Consider the following 27,995-nt stretch of genomic DNA (forward strand, 5'->3'; position numbering starts at 1 on the left):
AGACACAAAACACAAAAGAGATGTTCTTATGAACACGTCGTTTAGTGACGCAATATCGTCTGATCGGTATACACGCTACGATTGGCTGACGCAGATGTCGGACGATCATTTGTAATTTTTTCTCTCCCTTTTCTTTATCTCAGTTTAGACCATTGCTTTTGACACTTTGTGCGTATTTATGCCACTATTGGCAATTAATTTGTTAAAATAAATTGTAGAAACGAAAAATAAATAAACAAAGGAAACAAAATGACGGACCCGGGAGGCTGGGCTCCGGTCCATGACAGTGAATTCACTAATTTTGCCGCGAGCGACAGTTTTAATCTAAATGAAGTGACTGGTATCGATGGCAAGTACTAATTGAATATATTTGCATTTCACCATGCCTATCACTCAATTTTATCTTATAATCATTCTCTATTAATAAATTACCTCATAATTTGAAACTCTTGGAATGTTGATGCATCTCTTTAATTTATTCAAATCAAATATTCATGATACATCAGTTATTGCATACTTTCTTTTACATTCTCATAGTAAATATTGTATTTTCTACAGATTTATTGAAGAACTGTGAAACAGAATTGATGAAAACAGAGAATCTGTTCAGCGATGACACTCTTCTATCGGATTTGGATGAGCCTATACCCATGGATGGAGATTCCTTTGATTTTTTGACCATGTCACCGAATAGTGACTTTGACACATCCCATTTGATGGAACCAGTGCAAAATCCCAATGATATTATGATGCAGCCCACTACGACTCAACAAACGATAAATCATACACCACAAGAAATTAAAAGTTCCCCTCAAAACCCAACTCCAAATGCTCCACAAAGAATTGCAGTTGCTCCTGTTTCTCCGACAGTTTTTGGCTCGCAGTACACAGTCCCAAGAACTATGAACTTCAATATTCAATCACCAGTTGTAACACTGGCCCCTCTTACTGCTCAGCAAGGCCAAATCATTTTACCTGCTAAATTAATCAAGTCTGAGTCTATAGTTTACTCACGTGGCTCTCAAGCTATTAACTCCACTCCAGTACCTCATCAGATACACACACTCGTCAATACTTCCAACGGAACTGTCTTGACAACTGGTATGCATTGTTTTGGCTGACTGAAAGATGAGACGATTAGAAAAACAAAAAAGGAATTATTGATGGATTGTTTAGTTATAGCATTTAAATGATTTGATCATTTTTATTGGTATTACAATCGACAATCAGTGTCCAGAATCACTCGATGAATGGCTAACATTTCCAAATTCCAAAATTCTAAATATCAACTCTTTCGTAGACAGAGATGAAAGGCTTATAGTGTTAGAATTGTTGCAATTTCAGAAAAAATAATCCATAGTCATTCATTTTTTTATTCCAATACCGATTGACTGAATTTGTATTCTGAAAATTTTGAAGAAACATTATATCCAATTGTCGAACCTCCGGTACATGTCACGAAGAATCGTCCGTATAAAAAGTTTTCATTTGAAAGTTAACAAATGTTGAAGTAATTTACGATAAATTGGAATATTTATTTCTAGGAATTCCTGTAGTACTGGAGACCGACAAAGTGCAGATAAATCGTATAAGCACAAACGCTCACGTTGGTGTGCCGAAAGTTCGAGAGGTCAAGCGAAGCGCTCATAACGCAATTGAGAGGCGGTACAGAACTTCGATAAATGACAAAATAATCGAACTAAAGAACATTATAGTGGGAGTGGATGCTAAACTCAATAAATCAGCTATACTTCGTAAAACCATAGATTACGTAAGGTAAATGGATCAAAATCTTTAGTTTGTAACCACTTTGAAAACTTATAAAATCGAACAATTTCCATTATTGATGAGAAATTCATGCCGATTTTAAAGTCAAGTTTATTTCTCTGTCAGATTCTTGCAAAACTCGAACGCCAAATTAAAAGCTGAGAACATGTCATTGAAAATGACGGCACAACGGCAAAATTTGCGAGATTTGTTATCCTGTGGTGAATTAACTCCACCACGCTCGGACATCAGTGAACCTTCGTTGTCACCAGCTCCAGCACCTCTTTCACCTGCTTCACCAATATCGATAAAAGACGAGCCAGTTTCCGATCTCGTTCATAGTCCTCATCGCACAGCTGCGGCTGCTACCGGCGGATTGCGTGATCACACAAGGCTCACACTGTGCGGCATAATGTTTATGTTTCTTGCATTCAATCCGCTCGGCATATTGATCAACAACATGGGAAAGTTTAGTCACGATTATGGAAATACGCGACTCGAGGGCAGAACCATACTTGATTTTCCAGGTGATTTTATTCTCACTTTTACTCAAATCTATAGAGAATAAGTGAATAAAATTTTCATAGAATATTCACTAACAAATTGGTCGCGTATGCATTGAAAGAAAAATATAAAACATTTTAAAAATTCAAACATATTAAATGAAACATGAAAATTCTCTCAAATTAAGTTTACTATATCGATTAGGTTGTATTTTTTAAAAATGATTAATTTTCTTCCAACAGAGCCCGCAGAATCGGATTCCCGGATTTGGAGTAGCGCGATACTGTGGTTAACAAATGCGATACTGTTGGCGGGTGGTTTGTGTCGTCTGTTATTATATGGAGATCCAATAATACATTCTGCGAGCAAAGCTTTTTTGGAGCTCCGTCGTTGGAGACGTCAGGCTGAATTCAATATGTCACTGAACGAATACGAGAAAGCTTACGCTGATCTTCGGCACTGTCTTCGTTATTTCGACCGTACATTGCCGATATCACGAGCGGAAATAGCTATGGCTACGTTATGGCAAATAGTGAGACAAATATTACACAAATTGTGGATCGGGCGTTGGGTATTGCACGTTGGTAAATGGCTCACTGAAAAATCGGAACGCGGACAAATGGAAACATCAGCAATGGAACTTTCACTCGTTTACGAAAGAATTTTAAGTCTACGATTGTCTGAAGGTTCAACCGATGCTACTCTTTTTCTCGCTCTTTCTTCTGTCAATTATGCCGAAGCTGCGTTGGACGTTATGCCGAAACATTGCCTCGTCGAAATTTACGTGAATGCTGCTCTGTGCTTCAAACAATCACTTTTTCCCTTCATCCACAAATATTATCTTGGCAAAGCGAGATCAATTTTGTCAACGTGCGTTATGCCCTCCAGGCTCAAATGGATTATGACCGAAGAAGGCGCTCGTTTTATTACCTCACAAAAATGGCAATACGGAAATCGCGAATCCAGCGAATTCACCTCACAGAAGAGCAAAACAGATCCACTCTCTTACGCGGCCAGAGCCTATCGTGAACATCTGATCGGGCAGTGTTTAAGATTACTTACCGGTACCGTTGGCGATTCACATGCATCGGCAACTCTTGAACTGGCAAAAACTATCGTCTCCACCGCTGACGTCGAGACTCGCTTTTCCGGTGATGATGCCATCAACACGGACAGTCAGTAGCAATTTTTTTTATTCACTTTTGTATAATTGTTGGCAACCTTTTCCAAATATCGAAACATTTCGGTAGATATTGAATATCAACAAATATTTTCCAGTTTAAATACAATGTGTGAAATGAACTCTTACAATATGTATTTACAGATTGCGAAGATGAAATTGGTGTATGGTGGGGTGCGGTGATGTGCGTTGCTGCAAGCTGGAGACTTGGTGAAAGCGATCCGTCATCATGGACAATCGTGGAATCACGTTTTCCCTATGACAAAAATCAGCAATGCGGAAGTACAGGAAATTGTTATCCATTACCCCACGCCGTACTGTCGGTACTTCAAGCAGCACAAAGTCCAACTTGCAGAGGTTCGATGCGTTTAATCGAACAAGCTGGCACATTTCTCGAAAATTCTATGGTTTATTCCAACTGTAAACAACAATCCTCTTACAATGTTCAAGTGAGTTGGAAATTATTCAATTGGACATTGCGTTTTAACGCATCATCTCCATTATTGTTGCTTCGGTTAATTTATTTGAAAATGTACAATTTTTGATGGTGTTCCAAATGCCTTTCATATTATTTTTCCTCGTGAACGATTCGATCTCCTGTTACGAGTGTGCATTGTAGTTGCATTGCATGTTTCTCAAGACTGTGCAATTCTTCTACAGTGCAACTCTCGTGGCTGGTCAGTGGCAGCATTAATAAAAGAAATCAATCATTTGGTGGATAAACTTCATCTTTGCGTGGAACTTGGATCAGCAAGAAAAAACACTACAAAAACGTGTTTGTGCACCGATTTACTTGTGTAATTGAATCTGATTTTCAGCTCGCTCAACTTTGGGTGTGTGATTGGCTGTTGGAACTTCGCACGACTATGTGGCAGGACATTGGCGGAGAGGATGTGAAATCAACACCCAGTTCATTTTTGGTTGGATTCCAACGAGATCTTGCCCGACTTCGACAACTGTGTCAACACATTCCGGTACGTTTTCGAAAAAAATTTTATACCATCCAGATTTTTTCTCCACGAATGAAGTCAGAACTCCTTGAAACCCTTGAGCGAATAATTGCTGAACCTAACAGCCATTATTGAATATGTACAAATTGAGTGGAGAAATGTGATTTCCGTTCCTAATTGATCTTTTGTTACAGTCTGTGATGCAACGAGTGTTCCTTTACGAAGCTACAGCTCGTATCATGGCAGGAGCTGCGCCGGTCAAGACACAAATACTCTTGGATCGAAGTCTTCATCATCGAAATTCCCGTACCTCGTTGATATGTGGCAAAGATCGATCGCAGGAACACGGTAACGGTGAACGCGAACACGCTGCTGCCTTGTGCCTGGCTTGTCGTCACTTACCGACGGTATTGCTAACATCACCTGGTGAACGTGCTGGCATGCTCGCCGAAGCAGCTAAAACTCTCGAGAGGATCGGGGATAGAAAACGCCTTCAGGAATGCTACGAACTCATGCGACAATTGAGCCCCGCCATTTCAGTTAATTGAGTTTAGACTATGTTTTTCTGTGCTCATCCCCTGGAGTCTGTACTCTCAACTATAACATAATCCCATTGTACATAGACACTTCATCCCGTAGAAAAAAAAGATAAACCGATTAACAATCAGGGTCGAGTTTAGTGTACTTGAATGAATTCGGCACATGTTTTTTTTTCGTTTCTTTAGTATTAGTTTCAGTTATTATTAATATAATTTATATTTTGTATCAAGATGATGTGAAGAATCTTATCTGATCTTATGTAACTTGAACGAAACCTTGAAAATATTGTCTAAATATTACCATACTCCGCTGTTTTTTATTTTGTCACAATTTCCCGAAGCAAATACGACGCGTTATCGAATAATCGACTTATTCCAAAATACGTATCTAGCCTCGTCAAACATCGTCCAAAATATTGTTATGAGAGGATTTAGTACCTTTCGCGTTGATGAGGATATTCAAAAATTTTGATGAGCTAAGGCTATTGATACGCTCGCTGCGATAACGCGGACACGCTTTTGATATTTCGGGGAAAACATATATCGACTTTCCAGTTACTGATCCCTCACCGGTACTACCTATTTTATTAGTAATCGTCTTGACAGTCTTGGCATTAAATCATGGAAAGAACTTGACTGGTTTATCGAAGTTGATTTCATATAAGAGTAAAATATAACTTTTCTTTATTTAAAGGATAAAATTTTATAACAGTAATGCTCGTACGCAGAATAAAAAATATCTGAGCCATTTTACCTAATTTTGGAGTTCGAAGACGGTGACGATAGTAGTTACAATAATTTATATTAATAAAATATACATCAAATGTAAAAATGCAATGAATGTAATCCCAAACAAGAGTGAAGGATCTCTAGAATTGTAAATTGTACAAAAATCGTACAACTTGTGGTAAAATAATAACAAACAATACCACAAATGTTAACAAAATTAATCATAGACGGTGCCCGCTTGTGATAAAAATTGTACTATTCGAGTAATTATCAGAACATTTGAAAGATTATCTCTCTCAAGTTACAGAATAATGTCCGAGTAAAAATACATTTTCATAAACACTGGACGGAGTTCGATTTTTTCACACACACGCAATATAATTAAAACTAGCGTTTGCCTGCGCGTAAACGTTACTTCATGATCATAATAATCAAAACTACTGAATTCTTCTAAATCTCTTAAGGCCGTTTCCTTCAACGCGGTCTAAACTCGGTTTGATTTTGTCCATATAGCTTCGCCATAAGAACTGAATTGAAACTTAGATTAAGCTTGAAGAAAATGGATGTAGGACGAGTTAACCGAAATAAGAGAATGACGCGTATAAACGGTAACGGCTTAAGTACACCGATCTTTCATATTCTCTAGTTTAGGCACGTGCTCATAAGAGTTTCTTGAGTTATTCAGTCTTATCTGACTATTGCCAGGCTACCCTATAATCTGTATAAGGTATCGAAAGTTGTTCACTGTATATCTGAACTTCACCTAAATGAACGTCCAGTATTACCATGAAAATAAAATAACAATAAAAATCTCGAAGTTCGATGATTGCACACCACTTGTTTTTAGTTAGGAGAAGATTATGGATCGCAAAAGTGAAGTTAGCCCAGGGAAGCATATTGAACGAAAACGTATTGAGTTACCTATTCAGCATAGGCCAAGGTTTTTAGTTAATCAGCCTTGCCAACGCAGTCAATTAACTCCGTAAAAACAGTTTCCAGCATTTTATCGACACTTTTTCTCTGATTTCTGGATTGTGTTGTGATCAAATCACATTTTACGATCTAATCATACTGCTTTCTTGGAGAGTTCGCAGTAGCTCACATCATATGATACCAATTCATGAAGGCTTCAGGCTGGTAAATGCTCTTTTCGGTTATTATTGCATTTTGGGAATGCAGACTATCAATTATCATTTACGCTTTTGGTTCTATGGTCAGACGATGAAAGTCGTCTACGATTTTTCAGATTCCAGATGTTTTTACGGATCAGCTGTTCAGGTCCGGAGTATCGCGAACTCCAAATTTCGTAGTACCGATCACTATCAACGTGACTAAAATCTGTAATGTTGAATTCTTCACGAAGCGCTGATTTCCACACCTGTATCGAAGTAGACGGTTGTCAATAATCGTTGAAAGAAAAACACAAAATAACTACGCGCACGAGAGCTAAAATTCTCGTTAAGTATTAGGAAATTTTAGTAGAGCAACCCAAAATTTGGGTAGAGAGAGCCGTTAGGACTGTGTTTAGGAAAAAAAGAAAAATATTGTTCAATACCTCTTCTTCTGGCATCGGTGTCGGAGCTGGGTCATTACCATAGATTCCTGGTCTTGCATATACATGTAAATGATACAGCATGTAATTAACCGTGTACATTTTATCTGGGTCTGAGGTACTGAAGCTTATCGATCGAGGTGAACAACAATTGTGACCCGGTGGATATAAAGCCCTTGTGAAATAGCTTCCAGGGCGGGCAATTCCCCACAATAGAGTCTGCAATGCGTAACCATGGAACACACCCCTGAGACGGTGATCTCGAGTATCCGACGGATGAATACCCAATAATGCTAAATGTTTACCTGGAAACATGATTAATAAACCTAAGATATGATTATATTATATATAAATAAGTTTGTTCAGTTCTACAATTTCGAATAGCATTGATTAACAATTTGCTGTCACCCCAATGTTTTTTCAAGATGTCTCTTTTTCCCAGTAAAAGTCCCACCTTCATACACCTCCAAAGCATCTGAAATGTTTTTGTTGCATTGTCTCACAGTAGTAATTTGAATGTCACGGAACAACAGCAATACTCAAGCACAATTGTGTAAGAGTTCTGAGACAACCCTCTTAGCTAGCGAACAAAGCTTACCAAGATAATAATCTTCCTTTTTCCAATATTTTCCTCCTGTCATACACTTTTGGCTAGTATTAAAATTTTCAACAATTTTGCGGAACGCAAGTTTACTAAGTACGAAACCAGCTTGAGCAACGTTGTAAGCCTGTCCCCATAAAACAACAGGATGTCCAAGATAATGTCCTTGGTTGTAATCCAAAGAGGCGACGAGATATCTCAAATTTTCAGGTATCACCATAGTATCATCTTTTACAAAAATAGCCCATTCTAAGATTTTGTCACTATCTGAAGAATCGGAGTTTTTTGTGAATTTCCAGATATATTTCATGGTTTCACATAACATTTGCCATGAGGACACCAACTTTATGGGAAATTGTAGTACAGATAACTTTGTGTCGTTGAGGCGGTCACTAAAAAAGTACAATTTATTGCAACTCGATCCCCAGGAGTCAACTATTGACTCAGCTCTTTTTAATTTTTCAACGAAAACAATACACGTAACGTGAATTTTAGACTTGAGCCATTCTGACTCAAGAACTTTTTTGGCCATTTGAGCCTTTCCTTTGGGCCCATATTGTTTAAGATCCATATCTATATTCGTTGTTGTAACATTTTGAGCTTTCAACCAGCTGTCATAGGTCGAGTTGGCTTTCACATTTAATTGGGCTCCATTCATCTGTGAACCAAAACCCGTTATCTCTTCTTGTATACTTTTTCCAGGCTTTGACAACAATTGCTTCTGCATCAACAAATATCGGCGGTCATTGCATAACCAAGAATAATGAGGTTCGCAGATTCCGCTGTCATGATGCTCATCATCCACAGAAAATATGAGTAGAGCTGTAGCGAAGCCTATCATAAAGCCAATAACAAAAACACATTTTCGTTTTGGTGAACATGGCAACATTGTCGACTGACGTTGATGAAATTGCTGTCATTGAATATGGCACCAATGGTCTTCGTTAGAAAGTCTGTAAATGATAATAATGATTTGATTGTTAATTTATCAAATGCTATGTACATATGAAAAAACCTTAGATAGATAATTAAGCATTTGGAACTTTAATTCTTACGAATGAAATACGATGAAATCGATTACTCTATGATTACTCTGTAGTGAGGTTATGATACATGAATTTAAGTTGTTGAATATTTTGTTCTGCATTTTGCTTTTTAACCGGGTGAATGATTTATGATTTCCGATTATATATCACCACCAACTTTTACCAATCTCTGCAGAGGCATGCGACAGCGGGAATAAGGATTAATCGAAAAAAATGTAAAAGTGGAAACCCGGAAAATATTGTGTATAAATCAACAATTAATCGCATTTTCACGAATTTAAAAAAAGTCACGATCGCATTGTTGATGAGAAATGTTTATGAAAACTGTAAATTACCGTCTTGGTAAGTATAAACGTTATCACATATATACATTCTTGTCTCTATATATCTCGTATAAATTTCTGTGATGTTTTGTTATAAAGTTTTTTCAGAGTCGACAGCTGACTACACATTGAGTTGAAGTAATTTGGTAATATACTGAAAGGATAAACTTCCGAAAGCCCAAAACCGAATTTTGCGTTGAAATATAAATGCGCACTCTCCCATTATATATATATTAGTTTCTGAAATTCAAGATATATATTTTTAATTTTTTTACCGACGCACCATCATATTGCGCGTTGCACAACATATATATCAATTAATTCTATGAAAACTTCTTGAAATTAAAAACGACAAGTTTCGAAATGCTCTTTTTGATTTCTTCATACAGTTATTTTTCACCATAAAAGTTACAATAAAAATAAACTGAGAAAATTTTATCCTAAGATGCCTGTGAGAGCAGTGTTCGCGGCCAAATGCTATATATACTGCTGCGTAAATATATGTATTATTGAAATGGCGGTGATATATATGTGTCCATTACTATACTATACCTATATACCTGACATTAGTGACGTTACAAATTGACGAAACACCGAGCGTAACAACGTACTTGACAACAATGCGCGTTTAAATTTCAATCAAAGAAGTAAATTGTACTCATGATACTTGAAAATCAATCGCACTAACACATTCTGTAGCTAGTCCATCGATACAAATGTTGTCATTGTTTATCGACAAGATCAGATAAATATTTATGTTGTGCGGAAAACATAACCTCCAAGGAATATTTACAATTTCTCGTAAACTTTTGATAGATCGAGTGTTCGATGATATGAACAATTCAAAACGATGTTGGAAGGACTTGTCGCTTGGGTACTCAATAATTATTTGGGGAAATACGTGGAAAATTTAAATACCGATCAGTTGAGCATTGCATTGCTGTCAGGTGAGATCATCTTTAATATTATTTATTATTCATTTGAATTTGATCACTTTTTAGAGAGAGTTCTTTACCTGACGTTTTCACGAATCACGTAATTTTTTTTTTTTTTTTGATGAATCATGGAGTTCTTGAATTAGCATTTTGAGAATTTTGTCAATAAAGAAATGAATATAGTTGGAAATTTCATGCGTAATTTCATCCCATTGTTAACCAAAATAGAACAGAAATATCCACAAACCATCAAATTTCAAATACTCTTGATGGAATTCCTGATTCAAGATGAATCTTTGAATAAATAAAAAATGTGATCTTATTCTCATGAGAAGTACTGAACAATTTCATTTTTTCAGTAACTCTGGTACTTGTCAAAAATTTCTTTTTACACTATCTCACCCATGGTAGATAAACCAAGATTCTAACCATTCAGGTTTGGAAATGTAACGATAGAACTGTGAATTTATGTTTTGCATATAACTTTGCCATTGCAAAAAACTTTGTTATTTCTGAATTTTCAACCTTTGAATTAGGACTTTTCCCATAATTTCAAAGGATATGACACTATCCAAAACCCAACCAGAGATTTTGATTCTAAACACAAGTGCTGTGTAAAAGCACAGTGATAAGTTGTTTTTGGAATATGCATATAGTAATGTTTTGCTGATCCCAAGAAGAATGTCATTTTGCCATCACAAAAAATTAAAAGAAATCGTGCCAATTACAAGCACGATTATACATTGTTGAGAATTATATTCATTGCTGGAAAATAATATAAGTTCAAAAGTATTTTCTATCGTTATTCTTGCAAAGGATAATTTGAAAGCTTCAATTTTTGGACCACGTTATGTAAGAAACTCCATTCATGCTGTATGGTATTAACCATTTTTCCAACATTTTAGGAGAAGTAGAGCTCGAAAATTTGCCTCTAAAGCGAGAAGCACTGAGACACATTGGATTACCGATAGAGGTTAAAGCAGGATTCATAGGTAAAGTGAGATTGCAAGTTCCGGTACGGCAGATAAGGACAGCATCTTGGGTGATTGCGATAGAACAACTTTATCTCGTATCAGGACCAATTTGTTTAGATGAGGTAATTCTAAATTCATGTCTGGTTTCAAATTCAATAATAACAGTAGCCCTCCTTGTTTCTTGGGTGATTCAGCCTTCACCTTTTAATATTAACAAATCGGTCATCGAAGTTGTTCAACCATAGACATGTAGTCTGCGTGCAAAAATACCCTGGAGATGAAAAAAAACAAATTCTGCCATCGGAGGTAATAAAGTTGATTCGTACAATGATTTCAGTATGATTCAGAAGTTGAGGAGCAAGCTCTCCAGGAGTACAAACTCGGTCGTTTGGATTCCCTCGAAGCCAGATGGCGAGCACATAAGGAAGCAGATCCCGGTTATTATGCAACCAGTTACAGTTCGTGGCTCAATTACGGTACATCGTTGGTTACGAATATAATCGAGAATCTGCAGCTAAACATAAAGGACGTGCATCTACGATATGAGGATGATGTCACGTTTACAGATGGTAAAATACGACGCATTCGATTTTTAATGCACACGCATTCACGAAATAATCCGTTTTTCAAAATTTCAAATTTTTTCCCTCATCCGCTTTTATTCAATTTTAATCATCGACTTTTTTGAATGATTAAATTGATAATAAAATCTTCTGCTCTCTGCTCGTTGAGCAAGCAAACATAAATAAGTGCGTGAACTCTGAAATAATTGGGAATATATTTCTGGATAAAAATGTTTGATCAGGTACCGGGATAGCATTGGGTGTGACGATAAAAGGTTTAACGGCACAAAGTTGCGACGCAAGTTGGTTGCCGGGATCAACATCATGGAACTTGACCGACGCATCTTACAAGCTGATGGAGCTAGATGGCTTATCGATTTATTGGAATCATTTGAAGAGCGAGAAGGATTATTTTGGTCGTTTGAATTTGGGTGATCTAGCAATGGCAATGAGCGACACGGGGAAAACATCATGGAAACATTTATTATTGCCGGTGAGCGCGAAAGCTCACATAAAAAGAGATCGCTCAGAAAATCCGTTGCGATCGACAATACGTCCGAGGATAGTCCTCGACCTTCAGTTGGATCAAGTACCGATGTCAATTACGGACGAGCAATACGATCAAATAGTGAAGTGCATAAGAGAGTTGGAAGAAATAGATCGTCGTAGAAGGCAGAGGCGATGTCGACCGAACGTTTCGATATCGGAGGCGGCAAAAGAGTGGTGGAAATATGCGGCACGTTGTCACATCGGGAAAGACACCTTGAATAAAAAAATCACATGGGACGACGTTATACGACGTGGCAACGAGAACGTTGCTTACGTCGAGGCGTATACAAAATTATTAGAAAGTCCCACATCGATATTACCACCGGAAACGAAGCAAATGAAAGACAAAATTGAGCAAGAACGGACGTACGACGATTTACGATTGTTACGGGAATTAGCAATGGCGAAAGTAGCACCAAGTTGGAAATCGATGGCTCAAGAAACATCTGCAGCGAAGGTTCCACCTGCTCGAGGTATCCTCGTTCAATGGTTTCCCCAGTGGTGGGGTTGGCACTCGAAAAATTCTCAACCAAGTACGCAATCTTCATCCTCGACTTTCGACGGTGAACTTCTCGACGTTTTGGCCGATACAATTGACGACAATACGCTGCTACGACGTGACACTGTTTTTGGCCAATTCAATTTCACCCTTGCGAAAGGCGCAATTTCCGTATGTACCGCCGGCAACACCACCGACAATAATTGTGTACCGAAAAAGGTGATGGAATTACAATTCGAACGAGTCGATTTGACCTACGAGTCTCGGCCGCGTTCGGGTTCCCACAAATTTTCCATAAGCCTCGGAGCCCTTTATCTCCACGATTTTCTCACTGATAAGTCAATGTTTCCGATCTTAATACAACCGCAAACAGCACCGGGCTCTTCGTCTCGTTTACGAGCGTCGTCGGAAAAACTGGTAACCCAACCTTCGGAGCCCCTGTTCGAGATGATATACGAAAAGAAACCGCTGCACATCGCGGTCGATCATTTGCTCCACGTAAATTCACGATCCCTCGACGTTGTTTGGAATCCTCAAGCAGTCCAATGGCTCAAAAGTTTCATAAGCAGACCACACAGAAACTCATCCAGTCGCCGTATACAAGCGATGAAACGAAGAACGCGACGTCAAATAATGAAAAATTGGGAACAAATACTCGAGGGTGAGGTCGTCTATCGGTCCTCGTGGGACTTGCAGTTCAAAATATCAGCGCCACAAATATTGCTCGTCGAGAGTTTTACAGATTGCAACGCGGCGGTGGTCGTCGTTGATTTTGGAAGATTGCATCTAACGAATAGCATAAAAAGCAACGGGCCAGTCGTCTTTCGTCCCGGTTCCCCGGGCAGTGAAGAGGAGGAGGAAAGAAAAAAGTATGGAGAGGGTGAGGAGGACGACGATGAGGAAGACGAGAGATTCGAAACGCCGTGCTCGACACCTCCGGGAAGTCAAGAAAACGGTTCGATCGACGATTTCCAAGGTTTCACCGAAACCGCGTTTCATCACAAACTGTACGATCAGTATTCCGTCGATCTTTCCGATCTCCAGGTACTCGTTGCCAAGGTAAAGGACAATTGGAAGCACGCCCGTACGCGTGGAATGTCATCGCTCCACGTGCTCGAACGTTTCAACATAACGTTGCAGATCGAGAGACGAGTGATCAGTACGACAGATCCGCAGTTCCCATCGATCACCATTTCCGGCAACTTACCGAGGCTCGTTGTTCACGTTAACGAGCAAAAAGTCGAAGCAATGAGAACGATGTACGAGAGATTGTCGAGATTCGGTGAGGCGAGTAGAAACGGATCGCGAACGGAAGTAACGAGCTTGAATTACGAGCCCGAGAGCCCGAAGAAAATTCACGATCGGAACTCGAGCCACGCTATGATGGTTCAATTCATAGTCGATCAAATGACCTTCGAGCTTCAATCCCGAGGACGAAGCGTCGCTGAGTTGCAAGTCTCAGGAGTTAAAACTGCCTTGAGCAAACGACCGGCCGACATGAGCGCTTCTCTGTCGGTCCACGGTTTGTTATTGGTCGATGCTATGCAAGAATTCGGGCCGGATTTCGAGTTGCTCGTAGCTAGTCACAAGCACGTTGGCATGGACAGCGTTTCCGGGAGTTTAAGAGATTCCGAGCCAACGTCACCGGTTTCACCGATTTCTCCGGGCTCGCCCGACCCGACCGTGTCTCGCAAGCTCACCTCACCGGTCGCTCTCACACGAGCGCTCTCCAGTTTAGCTCGCGACGTGAAAAATCCTGCATCACCGAAAAACAATTCTCTCGTTGGACTCGACCAATTGGACTCGGAAGCTCTGATCGTCATCGAAGTAATCCTCGTCGAGGACGATCCAAACGAAAAGCTGCGAGTGGCCAACATACAATTCAACAACCTCGATATAATCGCGAACCAAGAAACGATCGTCGAGCTGATGGGTTTTGCCAGGAGAATCTTTCCAACGGGCAAATCACGTTCCAAACGAGTCGAGAGAACCGATTCGATCGCGAGCTTGCCGAGCGAAACAAAAGTTTCAACGAGAACGGAAATTACTTTCGATTTTCACCGACTAAACGTTCTTCTCTTGCGAGCGATAATGCAGGACAGCCATTTGGTGGGACGGAAAATAGCAACGGCGACCATGTCCGACGCCAGGATTCAAGCAACGCTCGCCAATGACACATCGATCCTTGGCTCCCTCGGAGGTCTCCAAGTTTTGGATCAAACCCTCATCGGTAAAACTCATCAAAGAATAATAAGCGTCGGACGCGACCCAATTGCTGATCCATCGGATAATCGGATCGAGCACTTCTCCAATTTGTCCGATCAACCGGAAGCCTTTAGATTTTCGGCGTCCAGAAGTTCGAGCCATTCCGAGAGTCTCGAGGGCGTTGAAACCAGCGCGGTAATATCGATAAGAGTCGGTAGCGTTTGGTACACCCACGCTCCACACTTGATCTCAGAACTGCGATCTTGCGCCGACGAGTTCAAGCAATACCTGAGCAATCTCGCGCGACACATCAGTGCCGCAGCTACCGATATGGCGATAGGTTTGGTGCACGCCGAAGATTGGACGGTGCCGCAGCGAAGACGTTTGCCGAGCGTATCGATCGATGGAAACGAGAATCCGAGCGTTCTGCGACTGAAACTCGACCTCGTCCTCGACAGCCCGGTCCTCGTTGTGCCTCGCGCATCCGCCAGTCCGCAGGTATTCGTCGCTCATCTTGGCACGATGTCTCTGCAGCACGAGCCATCCAACGAGACGACGCACAAACATAAATTGTCCCTCGAAGTAAGAGACATGAATCTGTATTCGTTGGATGTTGCAAGCAAAATCAATCGAGTCACGAGTTTGCCGATCCGAGCAGAGGATTTGTACTCATGTAAGGAGTCCGGGAAACCCGTGTTGCATGATACCATGATCAAAGTTACGATCGAACGGGAGTTGCCTAAAAGTTTCGTCGACCAGGATATTCTACTGGAGCAAGAAGCTGTAGAAAATCCGATTTTACATATTCATGGAATCGTCATAACTCCCCTTCAGGTATCGTTGTCGCGTGGCCAATACGAACAACTTTTGGACACGATTAATCGGTTGTTTTCAGTGCCGAGAGCCGCGGAGCCGAAGGAGCCACAAAATCTTTACAGGTCAGCAGGAGGGCCTTACTATTCCGATAAGTTTGACCTTTCGATAAAGGCGCTCTTCGAACTTCCTACGTTGAGCGTCGAATTGAAGCAGGATCGTTCGGAGCAGCCTCTCGTCGCAATGTCGATGTGCGATTTCGTCGCAAAGTACGAAAAACTACAGAAAAAAGAATCAACGATGCAGGTTTCGTTGCGTTCGTTGCTGGTCGAGGATCTGCTGTGTCCGATTGGATCGAGGCATCGTTACATGATGCAATCATCGGCACCAACGAGAGCGGCCAAGTTGCCGGTCGGCGTATCCAAGTCCTGTCCCGACCTGGCGCTTAATCGTCGTTGGAAAAGTCTTCGGGGTAGTTTACCCGACAGATTGGAGACCGATACGCTGTACGGGACGATCCCACCGCATTGGAGAAAAGCACCCTCGATGGCAGACACTCCGAATACTCCGCCACCATCACCGGGAGCCGTCACGACCGAGGAAAATCTCGTACTCCTGAGTTTCACTATGACGGAAAAGGAGCCTGCTGCGGACGGGCGAATCGTTTACAAACAATTGATCGGCATTGACTTCAATTGCCTCGACCTCGTCATAAGCGTTGAATCTTGGATGATCGTGTTGGATTTTTTCAGCATTGGAACCCCGACGAGCGCTCATCCACGAACGACTCTACACCAGACGAAAACAACGACGGCAGCGGCGACGACGACGACGACGACGGCGACGACGACGACGACGACGACGACGACGACGACAACGACAACGACGAGCGCGACATCCGCTACCGAGCAAGAGGACAATCGAGATATTCAATCGGAAACTGACATCGAAGTGAGATCCTTGACTCTGGTGCTGACACAATCCGATCGTGAAATCGCCAAAGCCAACGTTTCAAACGCCAGCATGCACATCCTCAAAGACAGTCGAAGGACAAAAGTCTCAGGTTCGTTGGGATCCATGTCGCTACTGGACCTGACACCGCATGGGAGATTTTATCGCGAGAGATTCTCCTCCTCCGGTAGGAAAGCATTTAATTTTCAGTATTCCAGTTACACAGATTCAAGAAAAATGCCATACGACGCTCAACTCAAGCTCCACATGTCCGCTGTTCATTACGTTCACACACAAAGATTCGTCGCCGAATTGCAATCCTTTTTTCGGCATTTTTCACAATTACGAGCCGTCATGGCGAATCTACGCAACGATGGAACCGTCATAGTTACCAATGAGAGAAACACGAGATTGTCATTGGAATTGCACGCTGGTGCACCGGTCATTTTACTGCCAGTTAGTTCCAGGTCGGACGAGTTGATATTGCTGGATTTAGGCGAATTGACGGCCCACAATTCATTCAGCGAATCGGCGCTTGACGAAAAGTGTCTTTTGGACACGATAAGCCTGGAGCTCGTGAACATGGACGTTTACACAGCGAAGCGATTGAGATACGAGGATCAGAGCGAAAACGTCGATACACTCGTGGTCGGTGGTTTTCTACTGAAGAAGCTGGGGCCGTCGTTGCTCACGGAAATGTGTCACTTGAAGCTTCGCATTGAGAGAAACCTCGACACTTACGTCAGTCGGCGTATTCCCGATTTGAGCGTTCATGGAACATTATCGACGATGAATTGTGCCCTCGATCCTGCTCAGTACATGCTCATACGTGGCTTCTTGTCTTACAATGTAGGCGAAAATTTGGACGACATAAGATTTTTCGTCGAGGATTCAGCGGACACGAGGGAGCGGCCTGTAGCAACGACGATCGAAACAACGACGAGCGTGTGGACGAAATCTTGTATAATTTTGGACATCGTAAACGTGACGTTGAAGCTCCACCCCAATCACGGTATAGCCGCCTTGGCGTGCGTTAACTTTATAAAATCACGGTTAACCCTGGACTCCCTGAGCGACGGATCGCAGGACATCGATCTGGTATCCCAAGAGATACTGGTCACCGATACCCGATTCCAAGACGAGCCAGTGAACAAACGTTCCAACGTTTTCACCAACATTCTCCAGCCATTGAAACACTTCGACGGAGTCGACGATCGCGTACAGGCTGAGGTTCATCACCGGAGACGGAGAAGCAATTCAGCTACGACGATATTGCTGCACAGCATGAGATTGACGGCTATTCTCGATTGGTGGGAAGCAGTCAGAGACTTTTTGATCCTGAACGCGCCCGAACCCGAGCCCATTTCCGGAATCGTTCGAGCTCTTATTGCGCAGGACAACGAGAATACTTCACAGATCGACTGTGCACTGGCTCCATTCGAGCTCAAGTTGAATATCACGGATTCGGAGTTGGTCGTAGTCGAGGACACATCGCTGTGGGACACAAACGCTGTTATACTGAAGTGCACCGCGATATTGGCTTACCGTTCGGTTCCCCTGGACGGCGAAAAACCGTTGTCCTGTAATTTGTCGCATTGTGAACTCTTCTCCTGTATTCTTGGGATGGAAGAGGAGACGGCTTTGTCGATAATCGACCCGGTTGGCGCCAGTTTGGAATTGAACAACGAGCGGTGTCTGGAAATACAGTTGCAACCGTTGAGCGTTAAACTGAGTTATCACGACGTGACAATGTTCGCGCGGATGCTGAGGTCGTTGCCGAAGCAAACGCTTCTGGCGAAGCAGCGCTCGCACGGGCCACCGGCGAACGCCAAGAGCCACGTTATGAAGCTTCTGGCGTTGGGGTTCGCTGAAACCGACTGCGAGGCAGCGCTGGACCGTTGCAACGGACAACTGGACGACGCGGCACTGTGGCTGACACAAAATGCCATCCCGAGCATGGATACCTCGACGACGAACGGCCTCTTTTTTCACACCGTCGAGGTCGACGCTTCCTGCTTAAAAGTGTGCATCATCGACGATTGCCGGGACGCTGACGTGCCCTTGTTGGAAATAGTCCTCATAGATTTGTCGTTGGGCCAAGCGCTCGAAGGACCGGGCACTCTGCGCGCGACCTTCGGTATCGATTATTACAACCGAGTCCTCAGTGGATGGGAGCCTTTTATCGAGCCTTGGAAAGCGAGTATCGAATGGGAGCACACTTTGTCCAATTCCGTTACCTCCAGAAGGCTCCAGATAAACGTTCAGTCGAACCACTCCGTTGACCTCAATGTGACCTCGACCTTCGTCGAGCTTGTAACTCTCGTCAAGCAAAATTGGACCCAAGATTATTATTTTTTAAATAAAGATTCTTCCTTCAGAGCTCCCAGGGAGAGTCTTCAAGGTTATCGGAGGCGCTCGCCGTTCGTGCCGTTCGCTCTGAAAAACGAGACGGGCTCGAGGCTCTGGTTCAAAACGTACATCGCCGTCGCGGATGACATGAGGGACACGAGCTTGCGCGCCAAGACCCCGATTCCTGTGAAACGTGACGAAAGTTGGTCCGAAGTGTCGCCCGGTGGTACCGTGCCGTTCACGTTCGAGGAACGCGGCAAACTTCGTCATCATTCGAGCCACGTTGTCCGAAGGCATCAAGTTGCTGTTCTCGTCGAGGGATGGAAACCCGTTGAACCCGTTACGATCGATAGAGTTGGCATTTATTTCAGGCACGCGATCGCTGATACGAGCGGGGATCGTACGAATCCGATAAAAACGAGACTCGTATTCGCCGTTGAGCTCGAAGGATCGGCCAGGAAATTAGTGACGATCAGATCGGCTCTCCAGGTTTGCAATAAATTGTCATACCCCGTTGATGTGAAACTCGAAAAATTGCCGCAAAACCACGTTGGCTATCAGGTACCTTACGCTTATTTGAGCGGCAAGAATCTTCAGGTTCCGGCTCAGTCGATTACTTCGGTGCCGTTGATGCATACGGGGGTACAAATGACCGTGAGGCCGCTGACGCCTGCCAAAGCTTTCCAATATTGCCTCGAGCCCATCGAATGGACCGCGGTGAGGAAACCATCGGAAATCGTCGAGACCCACACCACGTGTCGGACCAACCAAAACGACATTTTTCGCATTTGCGTCGCCGTTAGACGCGACAATTATCCGGTTGACGCTAACCAAATGCTGCCTGCGCACACGATATCTCTGTTGCCTCCGGTCACCTTGACCAATCTCTTGCCACACGAATTGCTCTACGAAGTTGGCCCCGAAAAGGGCAGAATTCCTCCGGGTAACAGTGCCGACTTGCATAACGTCGATGTCAGAGAGCAGCTCGAAATCGTCGTACAACTCGACGGCTACCCAGGAACTGGAACTTTGCTGCTTGGACAAATGAGCAATTCGTTCGTCGGCCGTATGCGCTTGTCCGACTCAGCAGGCAGAATATTGTTCTTGTACGCCTCGATCGTCGTCGAGAAAGGATTTGCCATCAGAATCAACATCACCGCGCCCTATTGGATCATCAACAAGACTGGTTTACCACTGGTTTTTCGTCAAGAAGGCGTTGGCTTGGAAGCAGCTGGACAATTTGAGGAACACGAAAAAGCACGGATGGTCGCACCCTTGCTCTTCTCCTTCAGCGACGAAGAAGCCAGCAGAACCCTCGCTGTTCGTGTTGGAACTGGTGTTCATCCTAACGGCGTTGCACAATGGTCACAACATTTTCATTTGCAGCTCGGTGTCCAGGTATACCACGGTGCTCTTGCCATAATTTCATTAAAACTCGGAATTTCAATGCAAGAACAAAAAAATCATGAATAAATTATGCGACCATTTTCTCAGGGTTTGAAAGTCAAACGTTTTTTTCATTAACCGTTTGTATAATGCGTATTCAGGTGCATCGACTACGAGTCACTCTTCGCGATGGCAGGCCAGACGTTGTATATTTGATTGGCGTTGCTACCCGTGCAGCCAGAGGGAAATACAGACCAACGACGGTCATCACTTTGTCGCCACGATATCAACTGCATAACAGATCCTCGTACACACTGGAACTAGCACAAAAGAGTTTTACCACTACCGTTGTAAGTTTCAATGGTGAATAATGGAAATATGTTAGCCATTAACTACCTTAACGTTGGAGACGTTCGCTGTTTATAATGTTTAACTTTGTTCTGTTCACTGATAAATATCTTCAACAGAGCCATCCTGATGCCCAAGCAACCTACATTACCGCGATGCCCGATTGTCATATGCCGTTCCATTGGCCACGTCTCGACAAGGACCAATTGCTCTGCGTACGAATACTCGATGTACCGAATTGTATGTGGTCCGGAGGTATAATATTAGATGGCAATCACTCGTTGACTATAAACATACGAGACTCAGCAAGCAAAATGCATTTCCTCCGAGTGGACGTGGTTCTTCAGGAAAGTACATATTTCATCGTGTTCACCGATGCTGAGACGATGCCACCTCCAATAAGAGTTGATAATTTTTCAGAAGTACCTTTGGTCATTAACCAGGTACGATTTATGGCGTTTTGTATATGGAGTTACATCGCCAAATTTGTGCTCCTCGACTCTTATCATTGTGAGAGCAGATTGAAATTAAAAAAAAAAAAAAACTTCATATCCGTCTGTAAGGGTCACAGCCCGCCGGGATTCGTGATGATTTCTTACGTCATTGTTTCCATTAAATTCGATCTAACGGTTCTTGCGATTTCCACAGACCTCAGTTTTGGAAAGCCTCCAATGGACCGTGAGGCCTCATTGTTCCGTCCCTTATGCTCTTGACGAACCAACCGAACAAGCAAATTTAACTGTAACTGCACCGGGTGGTGTCACTCTGTCTTACGACTTGAATATATTGGGTGAAAATCGTGGATTGACCTACGAAAACTTTATCTACATAGCATTTACGGGTACATAAATTTTCATGATTTTTTAGAACGCTTCATTTATCTAACTTTCATCAAATCATGTGAATAATAAATGCCGGTGGAACGTTTTTTTGTTGAATGGATCTGGTGACGCAATCGTTTCAATGAAATTTCATTCCTGTTATTTTTATACATAATTTTTTTTCGATTAAAAGGAACTTTCAAAGACGAGGGTGATCTGGGAACAGGTGAAAGGAACTTGGATCCACTGGATGTTGAAACACAAAGATTAGTGTTGGAAGCCGGTCCCGGAGGATGGGTAGCTCTGCGTCGAAAACAATACGGTGCCCGATCCCAATTGTGGAGAATGACCGGTGATGGTCAATTACAACACGAAGGTTTGTTGTCTGCCAAATACCTTGATATGAGCAATTTCAATTTTCCACGAACTGTATGTGCAGATACTTCAGAGGCGTATTCGTCAAGCACGTATAATACGAAATTCGAACTCACCAAAATTTCAGGAGTACGAAACCCGCCCAACAATATTAGACAATAAAAGCTTAATGAAAATTGAGTTGATGGAAATTTTTGACACAACAGGCTCGAGTCCACCGCGTGACAAACACTCAAGAACTCCGGACACGGTACTGGTATTGGATATAGCAGGAACGGCTCCGCAACCCTTCACGTACTGTGCTCTAGCATTGAGGCGACCCGATCCTCGTAGAAGATCCACGCAAACTTGGCGATTTACAGACGACGGGAGATTGTGTTGCGCTCATCAAAACATGTGTGTTCAATCCAAAGATGGTTTTATGGGTCTGCACGAAGGTTCGACGAACGTTTTACTTTCTGTTCATCTTATGTTTGTTGATTTTATATCACATCGAGTCATAGAATTAGAGTCATTTATCTCGAATCCCACAGAAAGCATTGTTCCTTTTTTCGAGATATGTTATCACGTGTTGCTATTAGGTTCATTCGGTTGATAGTGAATTCGTAAGATCAACGCATCGGCTTTCTTTCGGCCATGAAAACGCAATCATTTTTTTTCTCTGAGCTATAGCAGTTGAGCATGGTTTACAAGATTTAAAAAAATATATATAATCCATTTAATTTCGTTATTTTTATCAAATCGATCTAGTGGCTTCCGCTGCGTTCATATTTCGAGAAACCAATTATTTTTCAGTCATATCTATATTTACACCCGAAGAATCGTTCTCAATTGGTAATGAATTTTACAGGCGGCAGTGTCGCCCGTTGGCAAATGTGTACGTATAGATCCGGAAAAGATGCTACGCAATCACTAATATCATTTTCTCATGTACAAGCTTTTTTTTGCACCATGCTTAGCGCTTCGCTTTACACTAGCTTATTCACGGATCTCGAAGCCAATATTTCTTCAAAATCGATTTATTAGATTATAATCGACCGTTTGTCGATACATTTTTCGGAAAACTTGGAAAAACTTGAAATTCTACGGCAGTACTCGTGATTAGTAGTTGATTTTTTTATTCGCGTAGAAACCGAGAGGCCGTTTTTTTTTTTAGTATTTAAATGCAAGATTTCATAAATTTTTCAGAAAGTTTATTTTTCTACATGAACGTAGCGAGGCAATTAGCTTGAGCGCTTGGAAAATTCGCTTCGTGATCCGGTGTCGAGCTTCAAAAAAAGAACAAAATAGCTCAACGATACAAATTCATTTAGTTTTAAATCTATATCTTTGTATTCAGGGAGCGAAGCCGTTTTGGGTCCACAAATTCACAGCAGTCCTCCACCCGTCGAGCAACGAGTTGGCAGGCAAAGACTCAGACCCGGTTCCGGATTCTTATCAGTCAGAGTTACGACTGATGGACCAACGAGAGTTCTGCAAATACTTGATATCAAAGAAAGAGTGAGTGTCAATGAAGTGACTGGTTTCTCCCATGTCCTTATGACGATAAAAATTGATTTGTGGAAAACAAAAAGAAATTTTGTCGAGATAAATTTGGTATTTCAGAAAAGAACTTTTGCCTTGTTGGAAGAGCGTGACTGGTCTCACATCGCAGGGACGCAACGTCCAACTCAAATCGAAACGTACGAAAAAAGTTCAGGTTCGCGAGAGTTACAATTGAACGTGAATCTCACTGCTGGCTTAGGACTGTCGATCGTATCGCGGAAGCCTGCGGAGGAATTGTTATTCGCAAGATTAGCAGGAATTAATTTCGAGCTGATTCAATCGAGTTTGAACACGACGTTGAATCTTAGTGTAAATAACGTACAAATCGATAATCAACTTTTTGAGGCTCAGTGTTCTTCAGTTTTGTATATTGCGAAAACATCGAAACCGGACGCAGACGAGAGACCAGCGATCGAAGTTGCTGCGGAAAAATTAGCGTCCAAGAATCAAAACGCTGAGATATACAAACATCTCGTCATGAGCATAAAACCGCTGTGCGTCCATTTGGAGGAGAGACTGATATTGAAACTCGCAGCTTTCGTCGGTACTGGACGTTCTGAATTGGATGTACCGGTCGATGAAAACGATTTCAAAGCACAACGATTCATATCTGAAGTATCAGCTGCTCATGCCAAACGTTACTATTTCGGAGCTTTAAAACTTGTGCCCAGTCAGGTGATGCAAATTATTTAATTTCACTGTGAACATGATCGATAAGATTGCGAACGATAAAATTTACTTTCGAAGTTCGCTGCTATCCCCCTCGCACGTGCATTTAACGGGTCATTGTGCATGAAACAACCGTTAAAATTTTCGAAAAAATCGAGTTCTCGAACGAGGCATATCACAGCCGCCTAAATCATAATCATTTCAGAATGGGAACAAATAATTTTGACGACGCCTAGCCATCTCTCGACGAATGTGTTTTTTGAATTTCATTGTCTACAAAGCAAATTTTGTGATTCAACATCGAATTATGTTCCAGGTTAAATTGAGTGTTCTTACGACGACGAAATTGCCACCTCATCTTCAATCGATCAAACGAAAATTAGGACTGACTCTGATAAAATTCGAAGATGCGACGATAGAATTGGAACCATTCATCAAAAAACACCCCTTCGAAAGCAGCCAATTTCTTATTCATTCTATCATTAGACACTACAAAGACGTAAGCTTTAAATAAAATTTGGAATATTCAGTGTAAATTTTAGTGCGTAACTGTAGTAACGTCTGAAGGATCATCTCAAGTTCGTTAAAACCGAGAAATGCACTGAATACGTTTTCTTATTTTCATTTCGGTTTGATTTACTTTTAGTAATATTAAGGTTTTCATGGCATGTGATCGTGCATTAAAAAATGTTTTGAACAACAACCATTCGAAATGTTCGCACAGGAATTAAAATGGCAAGCAGCTGTGATATTAGGCTCCGTAGACTTTTTGGGCAACCCTCTCGGGTTCGTGAACGACGTGTCCGAAGGTGTTTCAGGATTAATTTACGAAGGAAGTGTCAAAACATTAGTAAAAAATGTGACTCACGGCTTATCGAATTCGGCTGCGAAAGTAACGGAATCATTGTCCGATGGGCTCGGACGTGTAATTATGGACGAACGTCACGAAGAAGCAAGACAAAAAATACGCGCTAATAATGCTGGAAGCAGCGACCATTTGGTCGCTGGATTGAAAGGACTTGGATTTGGACTGTTGGGTGGAATGACAAGTATTTTTAAACAAACGTATGACGGTGCTGCCAATGAAGGTTTCCCTGTAAGAATCGTTTGCAATTAATTTTTTTCATAAAGATAATCGCAATCTGAAGAGTAACTTGAAAAAGAAAACGCTTCGTTTCAGGGATTTTTCGCCGGTTTTGGTAAAGGCGTTGTGGGGACAATAACTAAACCAGTTGTAGGAGTTTTGGACCTCGCGACTGAAACAGCAACGGCAGTTCGGGAAACGAGCAGAAGGTAAAAACATTGATTACTATCGATACGGTAAAACGAATAGAATCAATGCTTACTCGATTTCAACGAATATTTGTAAAAATGAATAATTTTGCTCTCCAAAATTTAGCGCCCATCGCACAATACCAAAAAGAGACCGCTTGCCTCGTGTAGCGAGTGGACCTGCGGGCCTCTTGCCGCCTTACAGTTCGCAACAAGCCGAGGGCCAAGAATTTTTGTACATTATTAACGAACGTGACTATTCCGAATTATTCGTGGCATACGAGTGTCTTTGCAGTGGAACGGAAAATCTTCGCGTTTTGGTCTCGAATGTACGGGTTCGTGTAATATCAGGAGGAACCAAGAGCGTTGTTACGGAAGTCAGTCTCGCTGATTTATTGCACTGCCAACCGATTCATAAAATTGAGAGCGACGGTACGACTCTGCATTATATCGAGCTGACATCCAGAACTGATACGGCAACAGCTCTCCATGTCGACGGAACTGAACTTCTGAGAAGACCAAAAGTTCGTTGTGACAGTGCAGACGTTGCTAAATGGGTAAAACATGTTTTTCAAATATTTGAGTGCTTTTATTTTTTATTGAAATTTAAAAAAAAATAAAAATCACAATAAATTTGAAGTACGGCTCACATTCATTTTCCAGGTGTCACAGCAAATAAATTATGCAAAAGGAATGCACGGAGAACGAAGTCTGACTCTGATGTCATCGGACAACTTATTGGATAACATCCGTTCGTACAATTAGACAAAAGACATTGAGATAAAGGGGAGAAAAGCGTCGAACGATGTGAGTTTGCTGAATAGATAAATACGTTACGAGCATTGATCTCCTATATTCGAAAAACCAAATAACAAAATAGTCAAAGCAGAATCGCCATCACGAATCGTTGGAATTCTAGTGGACTGAATGAAATGCTGACGGTTCAATTGAGCACAAAATTTATTTGTATTTTGTTCCCTTCATACTATATTGTCTACGTAATCTCAATATGATTTCGTGATGATCGATTTACGTTGGTTAAATTTCACAAATTATCATTGATAAGGAAATTGTGTTGCATGTTAAAAAAGACAAAGTGAAAAGAGAGAAAGAAAGTCCACCAAATTTTGTAAAAAAAAAACGAAAAAAAAATACCAAACAAATATATTTTTTCGGATATTTATTCCTTAGAAGCGTTAGTACGAAGGATATTACGATAAGTCTGCGCTATTGCAAGGGGCACAATACAATAGAAAACGTGAATACCTTGTTACCCCCGTTGGAGAAGCTCCCGGAAACAAAAAAAATGTCTTGTTCCTATGCATACGCGGGTGCGCATACTCGTGGGTGAGTGATGTGTGTGTGTGTGTGTGTGTGTGTGTGTGTGTGTGTCGCGCGCGACTGAAGTAAAATTTTTTATTTTTCTTCTTGCTCTGACTCGTGTCCTCGATTCAATTCCTCAATTCTTAGAGGCGAGTAACCGATGGATCATTAATTTTTTTTCAAATTTAACGAGATTTAAAAAATGAATATTCAAACTTTTCTATTCTCCGGAGATGAAATATCTGAAGGGAATCTCTGTTTCTCATATTGTTTTGACATGCGAGGAAAATGATGCAGGAATACATGAAAAAATGATGCCTTTGAATAGCAAACATTGTCAAGAAATTGAAAAATTAATGAGAGCCGGAAGAAATACCTCTTAATATCGATAAATCCGACTCATTTATTCATTACGTTAAATTTCCTCCATAGATTGCCAAAAGAAGCACGAGTAGAGGCAATGAAGTAAAAAATTACTTCTCTCGCATTAGCTGTATATATGGGTGATGAAAACATCAATTTTATTTGGTTTACACACTCGTAAGCAATTATGCAAATACTTCACGGAGAAGTATCTCTCACAATTTGAGCTTCCTAAAAAAAAAATTTCATATTTAAGAAACTCATTCTACCGAAATTTGTAAAAATTCTCTCAGTTGCTTATGAACGGTGTCGCATGAAAAAAAAAGAAAAAAAAAAGCATTTCCTCGGTGTTGGACATCCATGTGCTAGCAACGTCTTGAAATTTTGTTGGAAAATCTAATTTGTAAGAGGATTATTTCTCTGTGAGGTATCGCAGTAATCACTGACGACTCTGACAAAATTGAAGAGTCGATGAGTAGAAAAAAAGTTGCATAAGCCACATAAATCACCCCAATATACGTAAATGTAAAACTTGTTAACCAGAAAAAGGACATGGAGTAAATGCATATACCGAATAATGTGAATAAATGTACCATAGCACGCTTTTAGATATAGTGTACAATTCAAAGGATGGTTAAAAAGTAGTTGATATTACCTTGAGTTGCAAAAAATGTGATAGAATACAATGTTAATAATTTGAAAAAGCCAGCAACAGTCATGCATCTTTTTGTTGTGAAAACACAAATTATGCGGTTGAACCGAACTGAAATTATATTTTTGTTTCTCATCGTTTGAAATTAAAATGAAGCGAATAGCATTGCGTTGAATTATTGAAAAAAATGATATTTTTTATTGATGAAAAAT

The 27,995-nt window shown here is 41.4% G+C and overlaps 3 protein-coding genes across 9 annotated transcripts; 2 read left to right on the forward strand and 1 right to left on the reverse strand.

Moving 5' to 3' along the window:
* Positions 1-65: 65 nt before the first annotated feature.
* On the forward strand, positions 66-5,245 carry SREBP (Sterol regulatory element binding protein). Its single transcript, XM_043413467.1, has 8 exons — positions 66-349; positions 559-1,101; positions 1,545-1,776; positions 1,894-2,294; positions 2,514-3,446; positions 3,596-3,900; positions 4,270-4,425; positions 4,596-5,245. Exons 1-8 carry the CDS (start codon positions 250-252, stop codon positions 4,947-4,949), a joined length of 3,024 nt encoding a protein of 1,007 aa, XP_043269402.1. The 5' UTR covers positions 66-249; the 3' UTR covers positions 4,950-5,245.
* Positions 5,246-5,601: 356 nt separating this feature from the next.
* Positions 5,602-10,125, reverse strand: LOC122407330 (C1GALT1-specific chaperone 1-like protein). 5 transcript variants are annotated; one of them, XM_043413478.1, is made up of 4 exons: positions 10,110-10,125; positions 7,820-8,775; positions 7,225-7,526; positions 5,602-7,047 (listed from the first exon to the last, which is right to left on the reverse strand). In XM_043413478.1, exons 2-4 carry the CDS (start codon positions 8,709-8,711, stop codon positions 6,853-6,855), a joined length of 1,389 nt encoding a protein of 462 aa, XP_043269413.1. In that variant the 5' UTR covers positions 8,712-8,775; positions 10,110-10,125; the 3' UTR covers positions 5,602-6,852. The 5 variants fall into 5 exon arrangements, with proteins under 5 accessions (XP_043269413.1, XP_043269412.1, XP_043269408.1 ...); XM_043413477.1 differs by lacking the exon at positions 10,110-10,125 and adding an exon at positions 9,752-9,854; XM_043413473.1 differs by lacking the exon at positions 10,110-10,125 and adding an exon at positions 9,475-9,673.
* Positions 9,790-27,958, forward strand: Vps13D (vacuolar protein sorting 13D). 3 transcript variants are annotated; one of them, XM_043413457.1, is made up of 17 exons: positions 9,790-10,138; positions 11,032-11,222; positions 11,438-11,669; positions 11,906-20,427; positions 20,577-20,765; positions 20,883-21,206; positions 21,412-21,604; positions 21,778-21,960; positions 22,166-22,396; positions 22,810-22,836; positions 23,299-23,459; positions 23,565-24,179; positions 24,490-24,672; positions 24,898-25,269; positions 25,354-25,466; positions 25,573-26,002; positions 26,086-27,958. In XM_043413457.1, exons 1-17 carry the CDS (start codon positions 10,042-10,044, stop codon positions 26,122-26,124), a joined length of 12,102 nt encoding a protein of 4,033 aa, XP_043269392.1. In that variant the 5' UTR covers positions 9,790-10,041; the 3' UTR covers positions 26,125-27,958. The 3 variants fall into 3 exon arrangements, with proteins under 3 accessions (XP_043269392.1, XP_043269390.1, XP_043269391.1); XM_043413455.1 differs by having other exon boundaries at positions 9,793-10,138; positions 26,109-27,958; XM_043413456.1 differs by lacking the exon at positions 22,810-22,836 and having other exon boundaries at positions 9,793-10,138; positions 26,109-27,958.
* The last annotated feature ends 37 nt before the right edge of the window (positions 27,959-27,995 follow it).

This window comes from Venturia canescens, chromosome 2 (assembly GCF_019457755.1).
Source record: "Venturia canescens isolate UGA chromosome 2, ASM1945775v1, whole genome shotgun sequence".
NCBI lineage: Eukaryota > Metazoa > Arthropoda > Insecta > Hymenoptera > Ichneumonidae > Venturia > Venturia canescens.

Coding starts and splice junctions, on each gene's coding strand:
- SREBP (XM_043413467.1), top strand. CDS start 250: ATGACGGACCCGGGAGGCTGGGCTCCGGTCCATGACAGTGAATTCACT. Junction 3,901..4,269: donor AATCCTCTTACAATGTTCAA/GTGAGTTGGAAA, acceptor TCTGATTTTCAG/CTCGCTCAACTTTGGGTGTG. Junction 4,426..4,595: donor AACTGTGTCAACACATTCCG/GTACGTTTTCGA, acceptor CTTTTGTTACAG/TCTGTGATGCAACGAGTGTT.
- LOC122407330 (XM_043413478.1), bottom strand. CDS start 8,711: ATGTTGCCATGTTCACCAAAACGAAAATGTGTTTTTGTTATTGGCTTT. Junction 7,527..7,819: donor AAAGGAAGATTATTATCTTG/GTAAGCTTTGTT, acceptor TCATGTTTCCAG/GTAAACATTTAGCATTATTG. Junction 7,048..7,224: donor CACCGATGCCAGAAGAAGAG/GTATTGAACAAT, acceptor ACTTCGATACAG/GTGTGGAAATCAGCGCTTCG.
- Vps13D (XM_043413455.1), top strand. CDS start 10,042: ATGTTGGAAGGACTTGTCGCTTGGGTACTCAATAATTATTTGGGGAAA. Junction 20,428..20,576: donor ATTTGCAGCTCGGTGTCCAG/GTATACCACGGT, acceptor ATGCGTATTCAG/GTGCATCGACTACGAGTCAC. Junction 21,961..22,165: donor TGGTCAATTACAACACGAAG/GTTTGTTGTCTG, acceptor TTGACACAACAG/GCTCGAGTCCACCGCGTGAC.